Source organism: Rhincodon typus, chromosome 47 (assembly GCF_021869965.1).
Source record: "Rhincodon typus isolate 14 chromosome 47, sRhiTyp1.1, whole genome shotgun sequence".
Lineage (NCBI taxonomy): Eukaryota > Metazoa > Chordata > Chondrichthyes > Orectolobiformes > Rhincodontidae > Rhincodon > Rhincodon typus.
The window spans coordinates 444,066-465,974 of record NC_063378.1 but is presented as its reverse complement, the minus strand read 5'-3'; the positions used below and the strand labels follow the sequence as shown (position 1 = coordinate 465,974).

The 21,909-nt window shown below is 42.3% G+C and overlaps 1 protein-coding gene across 1 annotated transcript in view; it reads right to left on the bottom strand.

Annotated features, from left to right (window-relative positions):
- Window positions 1-912: 912 nt before the first annotated feature.
- Window positions 913-21,909, bottom strand: part of LOC109922073 (alpha-2-macroglobulin-like) — a 105,705-nt gene continuing 84,708 nt past the window's right edge. Inside the window, 5 exon segments of the mRNA XM_048620558.1 lie at window positions 913-1,041; window positions 2,350-2,424; window positions 7,760-7,865; window positions 8,842-8,910; window positions 20,499-20,589. Of these exon segments, the coding sequence (XP_048476515.1) occupies window positions 2,372-2,424; window positions 7,760-7,865; window positions 8,842-8,910; window positions 20,499-20,589 (319 nt within the window). The 3' untranslated portion in view covers window positions 913-1,041; window positions 2,350-2,371.

The following is a 21,909-nucleotide window of genomic DNA, read 5'->3' as shown; positions in this document are numbered from 1 at the left end:
TTTCAATCACACAGCCAACTGATACATTACCATTTCAGAACTGGCTGTACATCTGCAGCCGTTTGCAGACACATTCTTTTTCTGTATAAATCTATAAGCTTAGAAAAGCACTGTACTTCTTAGAGGGACCAGACACTGTTCTCCCTTTTTTTTTACAAACAACTTCCTGCCTTCCAATTCACAATTACTGAACATAACTTCATAATAGAATACAGTGACTAGAGGGGTATGGTAAGGTTTAACACTAGGACTCCAGCTATTCATAATGCATGTTCATGGAGGGAGTGCAATGAACGTTTATCAAATTGATTGCTGAGATGGTAGAACTGGGGTATGAGAAGAGATTGAGTTGGTCAGGATTTTACTCTCTGGAGTTTAGAAGAATGAGGGGTCATCTCACAGAAACCTATAAAATTCTAAAGTTTAAATGCAAAAAGGATGTTTCCAATGGTGGGGGAGTCCAGTCACAGGAGTCGTAGTTTAAGGATAAGGAACAAACCGTTTAGGATTGAGATGAGAAATTTCTTCACCCAGAAAGTGGTGCAACTGTTGCATTCACAACCACAGAAAGTAGCTGAAATCAAGTGTTGTATTTTCAAGGAGGTGGTAGATATAGTGCTTGTGGCTAAGGGATCAGTGGAAATGGGAGTACGGCAGGATTAGGTTCCTGAGTTACTGTATCATCTCCTGTTGCCTTACTAGTGAAAGTCTCAAATGACAAATTAATGTTGGAATTTGAGTTTGAATTGCAAAATCTAGAATTACAGTGTGCATGGAATATGGAGTGAACATGGAGTGGGTACACAGGACAGAGTATGTGAAAATCTGGCTCGGAGCATGCGAAAGCGCTATGTGGCTCAGAGAGTGAGTCAGACTGAGAGAGAGAGGGACACTGAGACAACACACATGATCCTGTTTGAACAACTTTTTTATTGTGGAACTGGAAATCGCCCAATAAGCTCACGGTAGGAAAAGTTGCCAGGTTCTACATGTTGTCCTCTGTATCCATAGTAGCCAATACAGTCTCACTGGGATGCGTACCTGTGGAAAAAACACCAGAAAACAAAACATAGTGCTTGATCTGTGCAGCTTAGTTCACACAGCAACATGCTGAATGTCATCTCCTGTTCCTATGTAACAACTTCGAGAGGGGCTGAATGGGCCTTTTTCTGTTCCTGTGTAAGAGGCTCTAGAGGGGCTATAAAGCCTCCATCTGTTGTTGTATGAGGCTCCATAGTGAGTAAGGTTGGGATAGAGTGTGTGTAGGAGGCATTGGATCAGATGTTATGAGGAGTGATAATAACACACAAATTGGCACTCTCTTTTGTTTTATTAACAACATGAGAAATCCCTGGTTCTAATCAGGTCTCCTTCAGGAATGCAGAGCCGAACATCCATTTCAATAATTATCTTGTAATATAGGAAAGTCAGGAGAAAGCAAACTATTCCCCTCTTTCACAATAGTCAGCTGTCAAATTCACAAATTTAAACATCCAGAAACACAGATAGCCACGTTGATAAATGGTCAGCATGTCACATACGTGTGAGGTTATGGTTCTGGAAGGGGAGCATGTCAGGTGAGTATGGGGTAGGGATCCGTGTGCATAGGGTGGATAGGGTGACAAGTGAGTGGGAGAGTGCCAAGTGGATAGGAAGAGGATATCAAGTGGGTAGTGTACCAGATGGGCTGTGTGCCAGTTGGGTAGGGTGCCAAGGGGGGTAAGCTGCCAGCTCAGCAGTGCACCAGGTGGGTAGGATGGACGGCACAAGATGGAAAGGGGTCTAGCAAAGAGTGTGCGCGTGTGCACATGCGCGTGTGCGTGTGTGCTTGTGCTATGACGGATCCCGGTCCTATGTGCCGTGATTTTGGTGGCTGAGCGAGAGGGTGGTATACCAGGTCCCAGGATAGGCGCATCTGGGGGCAATGTCATTGGCGGTGGGTGGGTAAATCTCTTTAATGATCACTCAGGAGTTAGACGATGTATTTAATCATCTGACTTTACCTGAGTAAAAAAAACATTTCAGAGTGTTTCTGGCTAAGGGGAATATCCCAGCGGGAAGCTCACTTTTCCAGGCAGTTACTTCAGAGCATGCTACACCAGTGTCAAAGACAGTGAGAGAGATGGCAAGAAAGAGAGGGAGAGAGAGATGGTGTGAAAGAGGGTGCAAAAGAGGTACAAAGGGAAGGAGTGAGAGGGGGAGTGGCAGAAAGACAGGGAGGGGGAGAAAATGACAGGGAGAGAGTGAAGGAGATGAAAGTCAGGGGAGTGGGAGAGAAATGGACTGAGAGAGTGACTGAGAAAGGATTTGAGTAGACAGTGAGAGAGGGAACAAGATCTTGATACAGACCGTGTCTTTGCAATCGGCTGATTCACACAATCTCCAATCGTTTCGGTGCCTCATATTCAGTGACAACTAAGTCATCTGATGGAAAGAAAAGGAAGAGAAGGATTGGTAAGTGGAGGGATAGGTAAAGAATAAACACAGTGGAATCCCCAGTGGGCAGACACACTTGGTATTGAGCACCTTGGAACAGTATAAAAAGAATAAAAATTGATGATGAAAACCAGGATCAGAATTTCAGGAATAAACATCAGGATTAGACATGGGAAAAATAAACATCCAGAAATAAACCATGGATAGAAACAGGAAAAATAAAAAATCCCAGAATGAACACCAGAATAGAAACAGGAGAAATTAAAATCCAGAAATAAACCATGGATTGAAATGGAAGAAATAAAAATCCAGGAATGAACACTGGGATAGAAACAGGACAACTGAAATGCAGTAATAAATACCGGGATAGAAACAAGAGAAACAGGAGAATCTTGAACAAATGGGAATAATTACCTCGATAAAATACCAGTGAGTATCTTGGAATAAATATCCTGGAATTAAAATCTCAAAATAAATGTCCCAGGAAAAATACCCCAGGTATACACCTCAGTCTTCACAATTCCCCATAGGTTTGATGTTCTCTCGCTGGTTTGGTTAAAAGTTGAGGGCTTCAAACTGCGTGGGCATATGCACCATGATACTCATCAACCCTTCAAATGGGCAAAGCTACAAGGAATGTAATGGATAGCAGCAGGAGAAAGGGCAATCAGAAGAGCTGTGTAAAGACTGTGCCTTTTAGCTTTGTGCTTTTAAGCACAATTGTAACGGATTGCTGCCTGCTTAGCAAACCTGATGTTTCTGGCAAGCATTGTTTAACTGATTCAACAAGCAGTGAAATGTTTTCAGACAAAATGGAGCCAAGCAGCACTCGAGATGAGGCGCTTCATGACAACAAGAAATTAATTGGTCTATAGACTAGTGATCAATTACTAATGACAGATACTTTTTGCCTGCCAACAACTGTATGATTGGTTCTCAGATACTGAACAACTTGGACTTGGTGACAATATCCAGAGAAGGGATTTGTTCCACCAGCTCAAGATCTGTCCCTCTACTTTCTGCAGTCAGAACTCACTTCAAACCTCAATATAAACTGGTTTCCTTTTCTGCAATTGTCACCGTAAGCTGTGGATTTTGATGGATAAATCAGAGACCATTTATAAGGGAACCAGTCACCCTGTGCCCCTTGCAAGCCAGTGAAAGAATCTGGAGAAGGATGACTGAGAAACAGAGTATTAACCAGTACGAGAATCATAAGGACCATCTATATGACTGTGAATAGGAACTGTTGATTGCATTCCCAGTCTTCCTCTGCCAATAACTAAAATTTCACTGTCTGTCTGTCTTTATACCTGTCTGTGCAACAGGGAGTTTATAACAGGTTCCATGTATAAATTAGTAGTATTAAATGCTGACAGATTATACTGCTTACCTGTAGTTAGGGTCTAATCACCTTTAAAAGAAAAAGTGATTCTTGTAAGTACGGAAATCTTGTGTTTTCGGTTGTTGCAAATTTAATGTGTGTAAAATTGTGAAAAGGGGGAATACATTGCAGCATCCCTTTAGAAGATGGTGTATTTTCAGTGCTTAGAGTTAAAATGGATGTCAGAACAGTAACTTTAAAATGCAGGTGCACAGAGAGCATCTGAATTGAAACATTTTGCAGCAAACAGTCAAACAGCATTTTTAGCAAGACAAGTCTTTTCAAATTTAGCCAATCAATTTTAACCAATTCCTTAGATACTAAAAACCTATCAAATTTAAATCTGATAGTGTTGACAACCTGGAACCAATCCATTTGTAAAGAAATTAATAAGACATCAAGGGAATAACAATGAGGGCATTTAGCAAATCGGAGAGAGGGAACCGCCATCTGAGAAATAAACCAGGTTCTCACACAAAATCATGAAGCTCTTGAAAACAAAAAGCACCATCAAAGGTGCCATAGCATTTCTAGCTTAGAGTCCTCACAGACGAAATTACAGAGAAAACATCCCTGACAGCAGAATCAGCAGAAGAAAGGCATTTGTGGTGTGAGATCAACAGAAGGCATAATGTTCCAGTCTGGGCTGTCTGCTTGTTACCAGGAATTCATCATCGGGTCAGGACTGAACAAGAACTTGGGTGGTAAGGGGAAGATCCTATTGTGGTGATCCATGTAGTGACAACATGAAGAGGACATGAAGGGATGGCACGGTGGCTCAATGGTTAACACTGCTGCCTCACAGCACCAGGGACCCAGGTTCAATTCCACCCATGGGTGACTGTGTGGAGTTTGCACATTCTCCTTGTGTCTGCGTGGGTTTCCTCCGGGTGCTCCAGTTTCCTCCCACAGTCCAGAAATGTGCAGGTTAGGTGGATCGGCCATGCTAAATTGCCCATAGTCTTCAGGGATGTGTAGCTTAGGTGGGTTATAGGGGGATGGGTCTGGGTGTGATGCTGCAAGGATCTGTGTGGACTTGTTGAGCCAAAGGGCCTGTTTCCACATTGTAGGGATTCTATGTGAAAGGACTTGGGAAGAGATTCAGCCCCAACAGTGTTAGGAGCTGGGCAGCAAATTAAACAGAACAGTGAGGGTAGTAATCTGGGTTTCTTATCTGAATACATGCTAATCACAAAGAATACATCAGATGAGTGGAAGTGAATTATGTGGTTCAAAAGCTGGTGTGGGAGAAATGAGTTTCCATTCATGGGACAATGATAGCAACACCAGGAAAAGTGAGATTTGCACCATTGGGATGATCTGTACCTGAATCATGATGAGTCCAAAGTTCTTGCAAACTACATAGCTAGGCAAGTAAACAATGGGGAACAGGAATCGAGCTTGATAGATGTAGCAAATCAAGGGGTACAGTCATGACAAGAGAGCAAAGTACTAATATGGAATTTAAAGGTCAAAGGATGGCAAGAAAGGGCAGATTAGATTAGACAAGGTTGTAAACAAGTTTGCCGAGACAGTGGGTTTGGTTGCAAACGTTTCGTCACCCTGCTAGGTAAAATTTGCAGTGCGCCTCCGGTGAAGCGTCGGTGTTCTATGCCACTTGTTATTTATATGCCTCAGTTTTTTTTGGTGTGTTTGGTATCACTTCTTATTCTGTTTCTCAGTGGTTTGTACACAGGGTCTAATTCAATGTGATTGTTGATAGAGTTCTGGTTAGAATACCAGGCCTCCAGGAATTCCCTGGCATGTCTCTTTTTGGCTTGTGCGGTTATGGATGTGTTGTCCCAGTCAAATTCATGTCCCTCATTGTCTGTGTGTAGTGAGACAAGTGAGAATTGGTCACGTCTCTTGATGGCTAGTTGGTGTTCATGTATCCGTATTGTCAGTTTTCTTCCAGTTTGGTCTCTGTAGTGTTTCTCACAGTGCTGATGATAAAGGGAAGGCAATCATTTACATCAATGTATATATGAGCTGGAGAAATCATATTGACAGCAATGACCTCAGTGAGAACTTCATGGAACGCTTTCAAGACTGTTCCTTAGAACTGCACATTGTGGAACTGACCAGAGACTTGGTAATGTGTAATCTAACAGGACTAATTCATGACGCCAGAGTGAAGGCACCTCAAGGTAGCAGTGAGCATCATAGGGTTCAATGTTACAAGTTTGACAGGGAGAAGACTGGGTCTAAGACTAGTGCATTAAACTTAAATAAAATCAACTATGTGACATGAATGCAGACTTAGCTGAAGTGAAGCTGGGCGAGGCTAGATCAATAGAGAAGCTTTGTCAGATATCTGGGGTATTTCAGAATAGTTGAAATCAGCTTTTTTCTGTTGTTAAGAAAATTCTAAGGAGCCAATCCACTATCCATCATGAAATAAATAAGCAAAAGAAATGCTGTTCCTGTTCTTCACATTTCCTATTCCTTGAGGCCACCTCACTCTATCCCCTGCTCCTCCATCAGCATTAATTGTTCTTCCATCCACGTTTATCACATGCAGTCCCTCCTAATTTATCAATTCAGGAAAAGGGTGGCCCCACCCTCAAGACTGAAGTCTCCACAACCCCACCCTCCTGCCTCACCTTCCCTCCCAGCCCCGACCTACATGTAATTCCCCAGGAGTCCTATGGCCCAGTACAGATCCCTGGACTCTGGTAGAACCAAGCACCTGACTGACTATTGTCAAGCCCCTTGGACGAAAATTAGTCAAACCCCCGAATGATAACCCCTAACTGACCATAATCCCCCTTATCCTTATTAAGGACTGATTCTCTTTGGCTTTCACACATGGTCATTCGCTTAAAACGTGCAGTTTGTTGTTTGGTTGTTTATTCACTTAGGGCATGTGGGTGGGTATAGCTGGCTGGGGGCAGAGTACAGATTTGGGGAAGAAATTCCATTCAACATCTCAAATACTGTGTACAGTTGAGGTATCCTTGTCTAAGAAATGATGTAAATGCCCTAGAGGTGGCTCAAGGGAGGTTTACTGGATTGATATTTAGAATGTGCGAGTTGTCTTATGTGAACCTAGTAACTAGCGGCAGGAGTAGACCATTCACCCCAATCATTTAATACTATCATGGTTGATCTCATCTCAGTATAAACTTCACTTTCCTGCCCACTCCCTTCAACCTGTCACTAATTAATAATCTATCTCCTCCTTAATGTCGTTCAATGTCCTGCATTCACTGCACTCTCGGGTAGTGCATTCCACAGATTCCTGTCTCTTATATTCTCTCTTATATCCATTTTAAATCTGCCACTCCTTATCCTAATGTGATTTCTCATCTTAGATTGCCCCACAAAGGGACACAACCTCCCTACGTTGACTGTGTCATTTTATATGCTTCCATTAGATCTCCTCCCATCCTTTTACATACCAGACTCTGCTCAAGCTCTATTTATAAGACAAATTCCTCATCTCTGAAATTGATCTAATGAATCTCCTCTGAACTACCTGCAATACAAATGCATACCACCTCAAGTAAGGGACCAAACTATATACAGTACTCCCGAAGCAGTCTCACCAATGTCTTTTGATACAACACTTGCCTACTGCTTGAGGAAAGGCTGGAGAGATTGAATTTGTTTTCATGGAGTTTAGAAATGTCAGGGCTGATTAGATTGAAGTGTCTAAGAACCTGGATGGTCTTGAAAAGGTGAATGTGGAAAAGGTATTTCCATATGTGGGTGAGTCTAGGACTAGGGACCCTGCTTTAATACTAGGGGTCACTCGTTCAGGATAAGAGTTGAGAATTTGTTTCTCTCAGAGTGTTGTGTGAGTTTGGAACTCTGCCTGAGAAGGTGGAGGCTGGTGTTGGATATTGTATATTTTTAGTGCTGCAGTAATAGATTCTCGTCAGGAGACTGGGCATGGAAACATAAGAGGATTGAGGACTGCTGTACGAATGGACTTACCACCGTGGTAGTAATCGTAAACTTTCACAATGGCAGGCTGCAGATTCTCCACATTGAACTGATGGATGGTGTCAATGGATAATTGTAGCAGATGGTTCACTTCCATCTAGAGAGAGAAAGGGGGTCAGGCCACTCACCACTAAAACAGCATTGTCACTGCAGACAGAAATCACAGCTTTAGGATCTCAGACTTTCTGTCTGTCTCTCAGCTGCACTCATTCCTCTCATTCCTGTTTCACTGTCCCTCTCCCTCGCTCTCTGTCTCTCAAAAAACTCCTTCTACCCTCCCCGTCCCTATCTCTCCCTCTTATTCTCATCCTCTCTTTCTCTTTTACTGTCTAATGCTGCTTCTCTTCCCTTCCCCCCACCTCCCTCTCACTCTATCTCGCTTTTTCTCATCCTGTCTAATTTTGCTTCGCTTTTCCTTGACTCACTCTCACTTGCCCCCTTCTACAATCCTCTCGCTCTTTCTCCTATGCTGTCTAATCCTGCTTCTCTCCCTTCCCCCCTCTCTCTTTCTCTCTCCCTAACTTCTCTCCCTAAACCAGCACTTGATTAATTTATTTGTTTCTGCGACTTGTCTCTCTGCCTCTCTCTGTCACTGATTTGTCCTTTCCATCCCTCCTACTCAGTCTCCCTTTCCTCTAGCTGTCCCTCTCACCTCTTCCCCTCCTACCCCCTCTCTCTTTCTCGCCCTCACCCAGGGGAGGCAATGGTCCAGTGGCATTATCACTGATTGTTAATCCAGAGTCCCAGGTAATGTTCTGGGGACCTGAATTCGAATTCTGCCACAGCAGATGGTGAAATTTGAATTCAATAAATATCTGGAATTGAGAGTCTAATGATGATCATGAATCCATTGCTGATTGTCAGGAAAAACCCATCTGGTCACTAATGTCCTTTTGGGAAGGAAACTGCCATCTTTACCTGGTCTGGCCTACATGTGACTCCAGACCCACAGCAATGTAGCTGACTGGGTCACAACTGCTCTCTGGGCAATTAGGGATGGGCAATAAATGCTGGCCTAGCCAGCGATGCCCTCATCCTGTGAATGAACAAAGAGAAAAAAATCCAGTGCTCACCGGATCGAGGTACAGAAACAGGGACCCATCTTGCAATTCAGCTTTTCTGATTTTGAAACTGTCCACGCTCTGAAATGAATGACAATAATTGAGAAGAAATATTAATTGCAACAATGAATGTTAATAAACCATCATAATACTAGCACTGACAGAACAGAACTGGTTTCTTAACACCCCAGATTATAAGACTTTTAGTAAAAATAGAGTGGGTAAAAAAAGAAGAATGTGTAGCAGGAACAAAAACAAAGTTGCTGGAAAAGCTCAGCAGGTCTGGCAGCATCTGTGGAAGAGAAAACAGAGTTAACGTTTCGGGTCCGGTGACCCTTCCTCATAACTGAGGACCCTTCTGAGGAAGGGTCACCGGACACGAAACGTTAGCTCTGTTTTCTCCTCCACAGATGCTGCCAGACATGCTGAGCTTTTCCAGCACTTTGTTTTTGTTCCTGATTTATAGCATCTGCAGTTCTTTTGGTTTTCATTAAGAATGTTTAGCAGTCTTGCTCAAAGATAATGTCATTGTCTTTGAATGGTATACAATTCCCGAATTAGAATCTAAATATTTGGACATGTGAAACAGGAAGCAAGTGTTGACCTTGTTGAGTAATTATTAAAGACCTCCAAATTGTGGAAATGAAGTAAAAGAGAGCATTTGTAGGCAGATTATGGAAATCTGGGAGACACGTAGCATTGTGATAGTTGGTGATTTTGAATACCCTTCAGTAGACTGGGAAAAAAATAGAATGTGGGGCATGGGAGGGGAGAAATTCCTGAAATGTGTACAGGAAATATTTCTGGAAAAGTACATTTCCAGCCCTTCAGGGAGGAGGCTGTATTGAACCTGTTTTAAAGAAATGAGGAAAGCCAGATGGAGAATGTTAGAGTGGGGGAGCATTTGAGGACTAGTGGTCAAAATATAAAATGGTATACAATATTAAGTTGGAAAAGGATAAAAATCAGCCAATGATTTAGATCCTCGACTTGAAAAGTCTAAATGTCTAGATGTCTAACAGTTGAACTGGAGCAGGTTGACTGAAATGCATTTTGGTGAATAAAACAGTGGATGAAAAATGGGAGACTGTCAAAAGAGAGATGAACAGGCTGCAAGCTAGGCACATACCCATAAGAAACAAATATGGGATATCTAATGCTAGAGTACCCTGGCTTACAAAAGATAGTGATGAGAAAATATAGAGGCTTACGATGTATGCCAGAATAATAATAGTAATAGGAAGAGTGTCTCAAAAGCAGGAGAGAGGCTAAGGCTGGAATAAGGAAGGCTATGAGGAAGCATGAGGCACAGATGGCAGGCTGCACTAAAACAAATAGTAAAATGTTCTTCAAACATATTAGCAGTGAAAGATTAATGAGGGATTAAGTAGTGCCAATAAGAAACAAACAGGGTAATCTGCTCACAGAAGCAAAGGAAATGGCAGAAAGTACTAAATGAATGCTTTTGTCTTTAACAAAATAGAAAATGGTGATAATGGCCTAGTTGAAAGTGTGGGTTTTAGCAAATGAGAAATATAGTGATAGATGAAGACGAGGTGCTAAAGAGGCTGGCAGCACTCCAGGTAGGGAAGTCACCTAGGCTTGAATGGGAAGCGCCTAGATTGCTGAGAGAAGGATGCAAATTGCTGAGCCATTGATAGAAATTTTCCAAACCTCTCTGAACAGAGAATTAGCCCTGGGGGACTGGAGGATTGAAATGTGACACCCTTGCTTGAGAAAAGGGCAACTGATATCCGAAGAAACTGCAGACCTGTCAGCTTTATGTCAATAGTGGGCATACTGATAGGGAGACCATATATGAGATAAGGTAAAAATACACTGAGAGGAAAAATAAGTTGATACTAGATATTCAACATAGCTTTGTCAAGGGTAGGTCATGTCTGACACATTTAATTGGGTACTTTAAGGTGACACAGACAGTGGATAAGTGTTGTGCTGTGGATGTTGCATATTTGGACTTTCAGAAAGCATGTGATACGGTGCCACATGGAAGGCTGGTTAGCAAATTAGAAAGGTTCAGGAGTGATGGGTCCTTGGCATCATGGATTAGAAGTTAGCTAGAAGATAGGAAACAGAGTGTACATAGGGATGGACATTTCTCAGATTGCACACGAGTTGAAAGTGGTATTCGTAGGTGTTGACAGCCTTGCTTTTTTTCTGAGGGCAAAATTAATAAATTTGCAGATGATATTAATTGTTGGGAGAAAGTGAATTGTGAAGATGATGCTGGGTGACTTCAGAGAGAGTTGGGCAGACGCCTGGCAGATGAATTTCAATGCAGAGAAGTATGAGGTAATGCATTTTGATAGAAGGAACATGGACAATACAGGCTTAATGGTACAACTTTAAGGGGAGTACAGGATCACAAGAACCTTGAGGTTCCTGTGTATAATTCTCTGAAGCTGGCCAGACAAATTGAAACAGTTGTTAAGAAGGTTATGGAAGATTTACTAGAATGATACCAGGTATGAGGAATTTTAGATACAATGAAAAATTACAGAAATTGGGCTTATTATCCTTGAAGCATAGAAGATTAAGAGGTGACCTGATTGCGGTGTTCAATGTTATGAACAATTTTGACAGGGTAAAGAGTTCTGTTTCCACAGTTGGTATGTCAGTAAGTAGGGATCACATTTCAAGATTGTCAGCGAGAGAGCTAAGAATGAGATGAGGAGAAACTTCTTCACTCAGAGAGTTATTAGGCTTTGGAATGCCTTGCCTGGGAGAGTGGTAGAGGCAGATTCCACATGAGGTTTCAAAAGCAAGTTGGATAAAATTCTTGAAAGAAATGAATTTAGAGGATTATGGAGATAGCGCTGAAGAATGCTCGGAAGCTCTTTCAGGTGCCAATACACCTACAATGGGTCAAATGCCCTCCATCTGTGCTGTAAAATTTGATCCTATAATGCACAAACACTCAGCAAGTCAGGGGGCAACAGTGGGGAGTGAAATAGAGTTCACCTCCTACATCTCAATGACGTTTCTGAAAGCCAAATGGAACCAGGTTCAGTTTTGAAGAATTAAAAGTGTTGGGAAGGGGAAAACTGATCAATAAAATCAGATCACATGGGATTCGGGGGGAGTTTGTCAATTGGATACAAAATTGGCTTGAGGAGACAAAGGGTAGTGGTGAAAGGTTGTTTATCGGACTGGAGGCCTGTGACCAGCGGTGTCCTGCAGGAATCAGTGCTGGATCCACTGTTTTTTGTCATTTATATAAATGACTTGGATGAGAATCTAGGAAGCATGGTTAATAAGTTTGCGGATAACACCAAAATTGAATGTACAGTTGACAGTGAAGGAGGTTATCTAAGATTATAAAGGGATCTTGATCAATTGAGCCAATGGGCTGAGGAGTGGCAGATGGAGTCTAATTTGGATAAATGAGAGGTATTGCAATTTGGTAAAACAAACAATGGCAGGACTTACACAATTAAAAGTAGGTCCCTGGGTAGTGTTGTCAAACAAAGAGACCTAGAGGCGTTAATACATAGTTCTTTGAAAGTTGCATCACAGGTAGGCAGGGTGGCTAAGAAGGCATTTAGAACACTTGCCTTCATTGCTCAGATCATTGAGTATAGGAGTTGGGATGTCTTGTTGAGGATGTACAGGGCATTGGTTAGGCAACTTGTGGTGTACTGTGTACATTTCTGATCATCCTGCTGTAGGAAGGATATTATTAAATTGGACAGGGTTCAGAGATTGACTGGAATGTTTCTGAGGCTGGAGGGTTTGAGTTATAAGGAGAGGCTGGATTGTCTGAGACTTCTTTTATTGTCGTGTAGGAGGTTGTGGGACAACCTTTATAGAGGTTTATAAGATCATGAGGGGCATAGATCATGAGGGGCATGGATAAGGTGGATAACAAAGGTCTTTTCCCTAGAATGGGTGAGTTCAAAACTAGGGGGCATATTTTTAAGATGCAAGGAGAATGATTTAAAAAGGACCTGAGGGGCAAAAGTTTCACACAGAAGGTGGTTCATATGTGGAATGAACTGCCAGGGGAAGTGGTAGATGCAGGTACAGTTCCAACATTTAAAAGACATTTAGACAGGTGCATGAATTGGAAAGGTTGAAGGGGATATGGGTCAAATGCAGCCAAGTGGGACTAGTTTATTTTGAGCAACTTACTCAGCATGGACTGAAGGGTCTGTTTCCATACTATATGACTGTGAGTCCTGATATTATGAAGGCAGGAGAAGTTGAATGACAAAAATCACTGAACTTCATGGCACAGAAGGAGGCCATTCAGCCCATCATGCCTGCACCACTTCTGTAACGTAGTGCCAATCATCTGCCTTTTCCCAAATCCCTACACAACCTTACTGTCTGAATAACCATCTAATGCCCTCTCGAATGCCTCAATTGAACCGGCCTCCACCACATTTCCAGCCAATGTATTCCAGATCCTAACTACTCACTGTGCGAAAAAGTCTTTTTCCGACATCATCCTTGCTTCGTTTGCACATCACAGTAAATCTTGTTTTTGTTCCTTTCACAAGTGGGAACAGCTTCTCTCTATCTGCTCTGTCTATCCTACTCATGATTTTGAAAATCTCAGTCAGATCTCCTCTCAGGCTTCTCTCCAGGGAGAACAGTCATAACTTCTTCAATAAATCCTCAAAGCTGAAATTTTTCATTCCTGGAAGCATTTTGTAAATTGCTTCTGCACTCTCTCCAATGCATCCACATCTCCCTTATAAATTGGACCAACAACTGTACACATCACTCCAGGTGAGGTCTAATATTTTGTACAAGTTCAAATCATCTCCCTATCCTTAAACTTGCTGCCACAACCTGGAACAATTCATCATTATTCCTTGTATCGTGAAAGATCAAAGACAGAAAAGAGGTAACCAGAGGAAGTGTGAATGTCAAACTCCAGAACAACAGCCATCTGAAAAGGAATAAGAGAAAGAGAGAGAGAGACAGAGAGCAAAATAAAAACACAAAATCCCCAAAAAGTAGAGATGGGGCACAAGTTACAGATGTTATATCCTCGATCTAATTGTAGAGTCTGGAAAGTTAAAAAGTACTAAGTTGGGAGATGACCAGCCACTCTAGGAGCTTGCACTGACTTCACTGGAACGATGCAACACAGCAAGGTCGGGGAGATCAGATTGAGAGCAAAACCAGGAATTATCCTGACAGACACTTGGAATTTTGGGATTATGCTTGTGGTCAGAGCCAAGTATTGCACCATGAGGAACTCCCAGCTTGGTTACCCCAGAGTTGAGGAGGTTGCACTTGTGAATGCTGAGGATGAGACCGAAAAAAGTAAGTACAAGTAAAATGTCACCAGACCCAGAAGGAATGGCTGGGCAACTGGAGGGTGAGGAGAGAGCAGATGAATGGCCAAGCACTGTACCTTCCGTGTTTGCTCGGGAAGGGGTGCGGTTCATTGTGGTGTGGTGCAGAGAGTCAAAGAGGGAACAGTGCCTTGGGAATTCTTAAAGGGTCGGGGAGGGTAAAGTGTATTCAGTCGTGACATCACATTGAATGTGGAAGTTAGTAGGTGCCAATTTGAATCAAAGCACATTGTCGAAATACAGCTCGAGACATACTTTACTCATGGACAGTTTAGAGCTACTCAGTCACACAGCTCATCCTAACCCCAGTACCATCTACAGTTGGTTCTGCTATAATGCGATAGTCATGTTCCTGCACAACATTATGTTATAGAAAATCACGTGACAGAAATAACGGGGCCTACGCTAAAAGCGGGATAGGGTCAGACCACCGAAAAATATCACTCAAAATTGCTCAAAAATCACTCAAAAGCCTAACACAAAGGATAGCACAGTTTGAATAAATGTCTAATTCATATCTAATAATGAAGTAAAAGTAAATTTAACGCCTTACCTTGAAAAAATGCCAAGATGACTTGATGGGAGAGGTGCTTTTGGGGTTGCTCTGTTGTTAATACAGAGGCTGAGGATTGTCATCATCATCATCATCACCACCTTCAGGTGCAGTTGTGGTTTCAGGGTTAGGGCAAAAATTGTTAATCCAGAAGTGGATGGCTGTGTATCATTGTCTTCTGACTGTTTCTTAGGGTGTTTTATTAAGAAAAGACATCCTGTTTTTGCTGCTTTGCTGTTTTTCTTCTTTCATGAAGAAGCTGTTCATAGGGTGTCAAGTAAGATCTTATTCCATGAACTGCTACACTGCTGCGCTTTCAATTGTAATCGTTGTCCTCTAAGAGCTGCAACTGCTTCTCAATTTCCCTCAGGATCTTCTTCATCGCCAGCTTCCACTTCCCCCTCAGCAACAAGTTGTTGTAGATCAGCTGTTAGAGAGTTCTTCACAGTGGGACTCAAGCAGCTCTTCAACATCCTCACTTTCCACTTCTTCAAATCCAACTTGCTTTGCAAGATCAACACATTGTTCTTTGCTTCTTGGGAGCTCTTCTGATGGCTCAAAGCCTTTAAAATCTTGAAAAAAAATCTAGGAGAAGCTTCTGCTAAACTGTATGCAAGTCGTCCTTACTGACATCACCCCAGGGTCCATAATAATGTCAATTGCATTCTTGATGTTAAAGTTCTTCCAAAATTGAAGAAGACTGTCCTTATCTCCCTCTGGGCTGCATCATTCAAATTGAAATTTAACGTAACTTGTAGCCTTCTTCATTAATTAATTTTTTTACTATGAGAGGAAATGCCATTACTTTCTCCTTATCTAAATTAGCAGCTTCGCCACATAACTTTATGTGATGCAAAGCATATAGATTCTTAAAATCAGCAAGCCAGCCACCGCTAGCCATAAAGGCAGGCACATCTGCAGGATTTTCAGCTTTTTTTGTTAGACCTTCATAAATTGATAAGGCTTTCTCTTTTATGGAGAGAAAGGTGATCCAAGATCATTTTTTCATTTGATTTTCTATCCACACACTTGGGAGCTGCTCCATCTCCTCAAGCTCCTTTGTCAGAGACCTCACAGATTTGGTAGCACTCAGACATATTCCAGCAAAACAGCTTGCTTTAATCTTTTCTGCATTGTCTCTGATGGTGCGCAAGGTAGACTCCTATATTCCTGTTACGCAAACTATAACACTTGTTCTCTCATTACGCTTAAAACGCTTTATAACATCTAGCTTCTCTTTTACATTCTTTCTTTTACGATAGCCTTTATTTTATGTTCACCACCTGCAAGTTTATCACCAGGATGCTTCTGGCCTACATTCTTGTCACTTTGTCCTGTATTTCTGTGTGTAATACGGCAGACTTTACAAAAAAACCCCAAAAATCATGGACTACTGTACCTCTCACAGAAAGCACTTCATGACAAGGTTTGCAAAATGATCACATGATGCCAATGCAGAGACACTCTCAGTGCTAACATTGCACATGTTCAGAGCAAAGCCCCCGAAATGATCATGTGATGTTGACATGTACTCCTCCACGCACCGATGGAATTGCATTATAGGCAACACAAGTTTGTGTTTTAGAAATAGCGTTCCCCTATTTGTCAGTTGCATTATAGCCAATTCGTGTTGCTGGAACACGTGTTATAGCAGAACCGACTGTATCCTCCTTTATCTACTTATTTCTAAGTCAACCTATTCAGGCATGTCATGATACATTGATGGGACAGGTAGGACTTTAACCCAAACACTCTGCTGTCCCCTCTTTATGTTTACACAGTCGTTGAATAAAACAATTAACCCCAGTCAGCAGCTCACTCTCACTTCACTGACAGATTCCGTGCTTTTCTTTAAATGAAAATTTTCAATGCAAACAATCCTTGAGCACAGGCTTATTTGACTATCCATCTGGAAGATTGGCATGGGAAGCATCACAAAAAAGGCACTAGCTTTTTATCCTCCGGGTCATCCAAGGCTGGAAACATGTGTGTGCATTTTGGGAAGTTTCAAAAGTAGCTCTCTTTAAAAATTTTCACCCTTTAAAAGATGTAGCCTTTACATGGATTGACTTAAATTCCCAGGAGTTTGACACTAACAGCTACGAAGATTGCCAGGATCAATTTTCTTACACCTTGGTCACCAAGTTTGAAATGTCAAGGCCCCTAAAGTCTAGTTTTAGCCTTATATGTCCCACTGGGAGGAATATTTTCTCCACTTATCCATCTGTGTGATAAGGCTGCCTATAACCTCTCTGGTACCTCAGTGTATACATCAATCCTTTCCAGCTCACCAACTCCTTCTGTTGGGCTTCTTCTATCAACCTGTCTAGTGTTTGTAGCCACTAAAACCTCTCAAGCATAAGCATCCCTCACCATGTCCAAGTGGTGTGTGTTCCACAGACCTCGAATAGATTTCCTGGTGTAATATTGTGATATTTTCCTAAGGCCCTGTTCATTTTCAGGTTCACTTTCAGACCTTATATTGTGTTTACTGGCCCTCTACTCCTTTACCTTATTTTACCAATCTATAAATCTTACTTTCCTGACTGTCAACTTGCAAATTTAGCTACTCTTTGCATTGACCATTGGCGCTCCCTACACTGGGAGTTGTCTTCCATTCACTAGACCTTTCTGGTACATTTGTTCCATTGCTGCCAACATTCAGCTGTTGCTCTCTGGGGCAAATAACTTGGCTCCCGTTTACTAAGTCTGTAAACTTTGTCCATACTCAGACAGTCGTTCATCTGTCAGAATCTGGGTAATCATGCTTGCCCACCATTGGTGTCTGTGAACTATCAGGTTAACTCTCTCTATGACTTGGTCATGTTCTGTAAGTGTGTAATTGGTGCTAATTAGCTTTGAGAAACACACCTATAACCATTGGATTTCCAGTCTGTATGATTGCTAATTTTTCGATCAAGAAAGATAACCTTACCTGGACCTTTCCACTATGATTGCCCTTTTCCTTTGTCACATACCTGATCCCTGAATGAATCCTGCTGATGGCCATCCAGCATGTTGAATTTTCTCAGACTTCAGTCTGAATGAATACCGTTCTCCCTGGATGCAGATCATTGACATGCTCATTGTAGCCAGGCCATGATCACCCGTTACCAAAGGAATTTCTGGATTTCTCCCCCACCCACCAAAACATGACCATGGTGTTCATACTTTCACACATGTACATCATTGACAAAATGACTCCATTGTCAGTTAGGAGTTTAGACAGTGGCCCCAATTCAGTCCCTTTCTATTGTCCTGTCCACAATCTATCTTTTCTTTTTATTACACTTAATTGCTGACTGGATGAATCCAATTATTATGTCCACGAAATGCAAGATGATTTTTTTTTGCCATACTTTGACAGTCCTGCTTTTCCTACTTTTCATTCCTACAATTCATTTCAACAACATTGTTCTGATTGACTCATAGCACAGAAGGAGGCCATTTGGCCAATCCTGTCTATGCTGGCCAATAAATATCTCATGACATTTGCCAGCTCTTGATCCATAGCTCTGGAGGTTATATCAAAGCAAGTGAATATCTGAATACTGCTTCAATGTTTATAAGAATGTCTGACTTATCCACTCTTTCAGGCAGTGTGTTCCAGGCTCCCACCACCCACTCAATGAAAAAACAATTTTCCTCAACTGTCTTCTTAAACATTTTACTTTTTCACATAAATCTATGCCGCTGGTTACAGATCCTGTAGTAATGGAACATATGCCTCCTTATTGACTCATTGCAAGAGAGAGAGTGTTTTAGAGTCAAGCAACATAGAAAAGACCCTTTGGCCCATCAAGCCTTGATCACTGATTTACACTATCTACACTAAACCTACTTTTCAGTAGAAATTATTCACTCTACTTAAGCTGATCATAATCTTATACACCGCTATCAGGTTACTTCTCAGCCTTTACTGCTCCAAGGGGAATAATCCCAGCCTGTCCAATGTTTCCTCAAAGCTCAGGCCCTGCAGTCCAGGCAGTTTCCTGGTGAGTCTCCTTCACACCCTCTCTCTTGTGCAATTATATCCTTCCTATAATGTGGATTCCAGTACTGCACACAATACTCTAGCTGTGGCCTAACCTTTGTTTTATACAGTTCCAACATTCTTCTTCATATATTCTGCGGCTTGGCTGATAAAAGCAAGATTCCCATATGAATCTGTGGATATGCACAGTAAGTTCCCTCTGTTCTTCAGTACCTTCCAGGCTGCCACCATACATAGTGAAAACGAGCCTTGTTAGGTTTCCCAATGGACAGGAGATGGTCTAGTGGTAGTATAACTGGACCTGTAATCCAGAGCCCACGGCTAATGTTCTGAAGCTGAAATTAGAATTCAATAAAAAGGCAGCCTATGGATGAACAGTTAACCATTTCTGATTTGTTTTTGTAAAAACCCATCTCATTCACTCATGACCTTTAGAGAATGAAATCTGCTGTCCTTATCCCGTCTAGTTTATGTCTGGGAGGCTTGGATTAATTGGAAAATTAATCCTCCCCAACAAATTGGAGAGCCATAAAGCTGAACCTGTGTCCCCTTCATCCAAGATATCCCCCCAGGAGATGGGACTAATGTACTCCCAACAAGTATCCCACGATCTCTTGGGATCTACTGACAGCCTCAGCCCTCAAACTGAGTGGATTTTTATTGTGTACAGTCCCTGGCTGCTATGAATCCACTCATAGAAAGACTGCAAAAAGATTGACAAGGATTTGACGAAGACTAGAGGGTTCGAGCTATAAGAAGAGGCTGGATAGGCTGGGGCATTTGTCCCTAGAATGCAGGAGGCTGAGGGATGACAACAGAGAGGTTTAAAAAATCATGAGGGGGATAGATAAGGTGAATAGCCAAGACCTTTTCCCCAGGTTAGGGGAGTCCAAAACTAGAAGGCATAGGTTTAAGGTGAGAGGGGAAAGACTTAAAAGAGACATGAGGAGCAACTTTTTCATACAGATGCATATATGGAACGAGCTGCCAGAGGAAGTGGTATGAGTATAATTACAATATTTAAAAGACATTTGGACAGGTACATGGATAGAAAAGGTTTAGAAGGATATGGGCCAAATGCAGACAGATGGGATTAGTTCACTTTCAGAGCCTGGTTGGCATGAATGAGTTGAGCTGAAGTGCCTGTTTCTGTGTGTGACTACAGACCCACAGTAAAGTGGCTGCCTTGTAAATACACTAGGGATGGACAATTAGGGATGGACAAAAGCAGCTGGCATAGCCAGTGACACCCACATTCCTTGAAAAGAACAAAGAGCGTTAGCTCTCAGTTTTCCAGGGTGAATTCCATCTGCCACTGCTCTGCCCAACTGACTAGTCTGTGATATGCTCTGAACTTCATGGTTCTCATCCTCATGATTCATGACCCTAGAAGTCTCTTGGTCACGGGAGATACGTTCTGTACAGCGATGATGTCTCTGATACTGTTTCCAGTAATTACACCTGTTGCTGATCTCTTCTTCGCAGATCCAATCAACCAGAGCAGAGTAAATCCACAGCTTAGGGAAAAGGATGATATTTTGGAAGAGGTTCTATTGTTGAAAATATGGGAAAGAGAAGGAGACAATGAAACACAAGGATCAAGTTGGTCGTGAGGAAGTGTACTGGAGAGAGTAGTGCAAGGAAATGTAAGCGGCATTGTGTTGGTGGACAGTCTGATCCCACAACTGGGTGGAGAGTGGTGCAGGAGGGATAAAAATGTGAACCATGTGGAGCTGAGTGAAGGGTGGAAATTTTAGCAAAATTCAGGAAACTAAGCAAAGAACAAACTCACATTTTTATAAGACTCTTTTTCAGCAGAAAATCCAGACAGCAGCTCCACTTCAACAATCACCATGTTCGAAGAAGGACGATCACCAGCGTAGCTAAAATAGTGTGAGATTGAGGCTCATGGGAGAGCGTGAAGTGAAAACAGTACCCACATACAGTAAATACTGACCCTCACTCTCTTAAATACAGACCATCACTCCCACAAACAGTACATATAGACACTCACTCCAACTCCCAATCAATTCAGACACTCATTTCCACACCCTGTAAACAATGCCCATACCTCCCATACCCAATGAATGTAGACAGCCAGTCTCATATCCAGTAAATATAGACAGTCATTCTCATTACCAGTGAATATAGACACTCACTCTGACACCCAGTGCGTTCAGAGACTGACACTCCCACTCTTGGTACACACTGACACTCACTCCCGCTCTCAGTGCACACTGACACTCACTCCCACTCTCGGTGCACACTGACACTCACTCCCACTCTCGGCACACGCTCACACTCACTCCCGCTCTCGGTGAACACTGACACTCACTCCCGCTGTCAGTGCACACTGACACTCACTCCCACTCTTGGCACACGCTCACACTCACTCCCGCTCTCGGTGCACACTGACACTCACTCCCGCTCTAGGTGCACACTGGCGCTCTCGGTGCACACTGGCACTCCTCCCGCTCTCGGTGCACACTGACACTCCCGCTCTCGGTGCACACTGACACTCACTCCCGCTCTCAGTGAATACTGAGTGGATGAGTCAGACACTCTCATAACATTGAAGGAACAATTAGATGAATACTAACATTTTATACTAAGCTAGGGAGAATAGTCAACTGTGAGGATGATGTTAAGTGACTTCAGAGGGACATTGTCAAGTTGGCCAAATGAGCAGACACCTGTTAGATAAATTTCAATGCACAGAAATTTAAGGTAATGTATTTTGGTAGAAGAATCACTGAGAGATAATACAGGATCAATGGTACAACTTTGAGAGAAGTACAGAAGCAGAGGGAACTCGCAGTTCATGTAGATAACACTGACTGTTACTTCCACACGCTGTAAATACCAACTCACAATCTCTTGCCCAGATAATACTGAGCCCCTACTCCAGCACCTAGTAAATACTGACCATCGCTTTCACAGCCATTAACTACAGATCCTCACTCCCACACCCAGTAAATACTGACCATTGCTTTCACAGCCGTTAACTACAGATCCTCACTCCCACACCCAGTAAATACTGACCATTGCTTTCACAGCCGTTAACTACAGATCCTCGCTCCCAAACCTAGTAAATACTGACAGTCTCACCCACACCCATTTAAAACTGACCCTTACTCCCACATCCTGTAAATAATAACCATCACTCACCTGCTTAGTAAATATTTATCATCACTCCCATATGC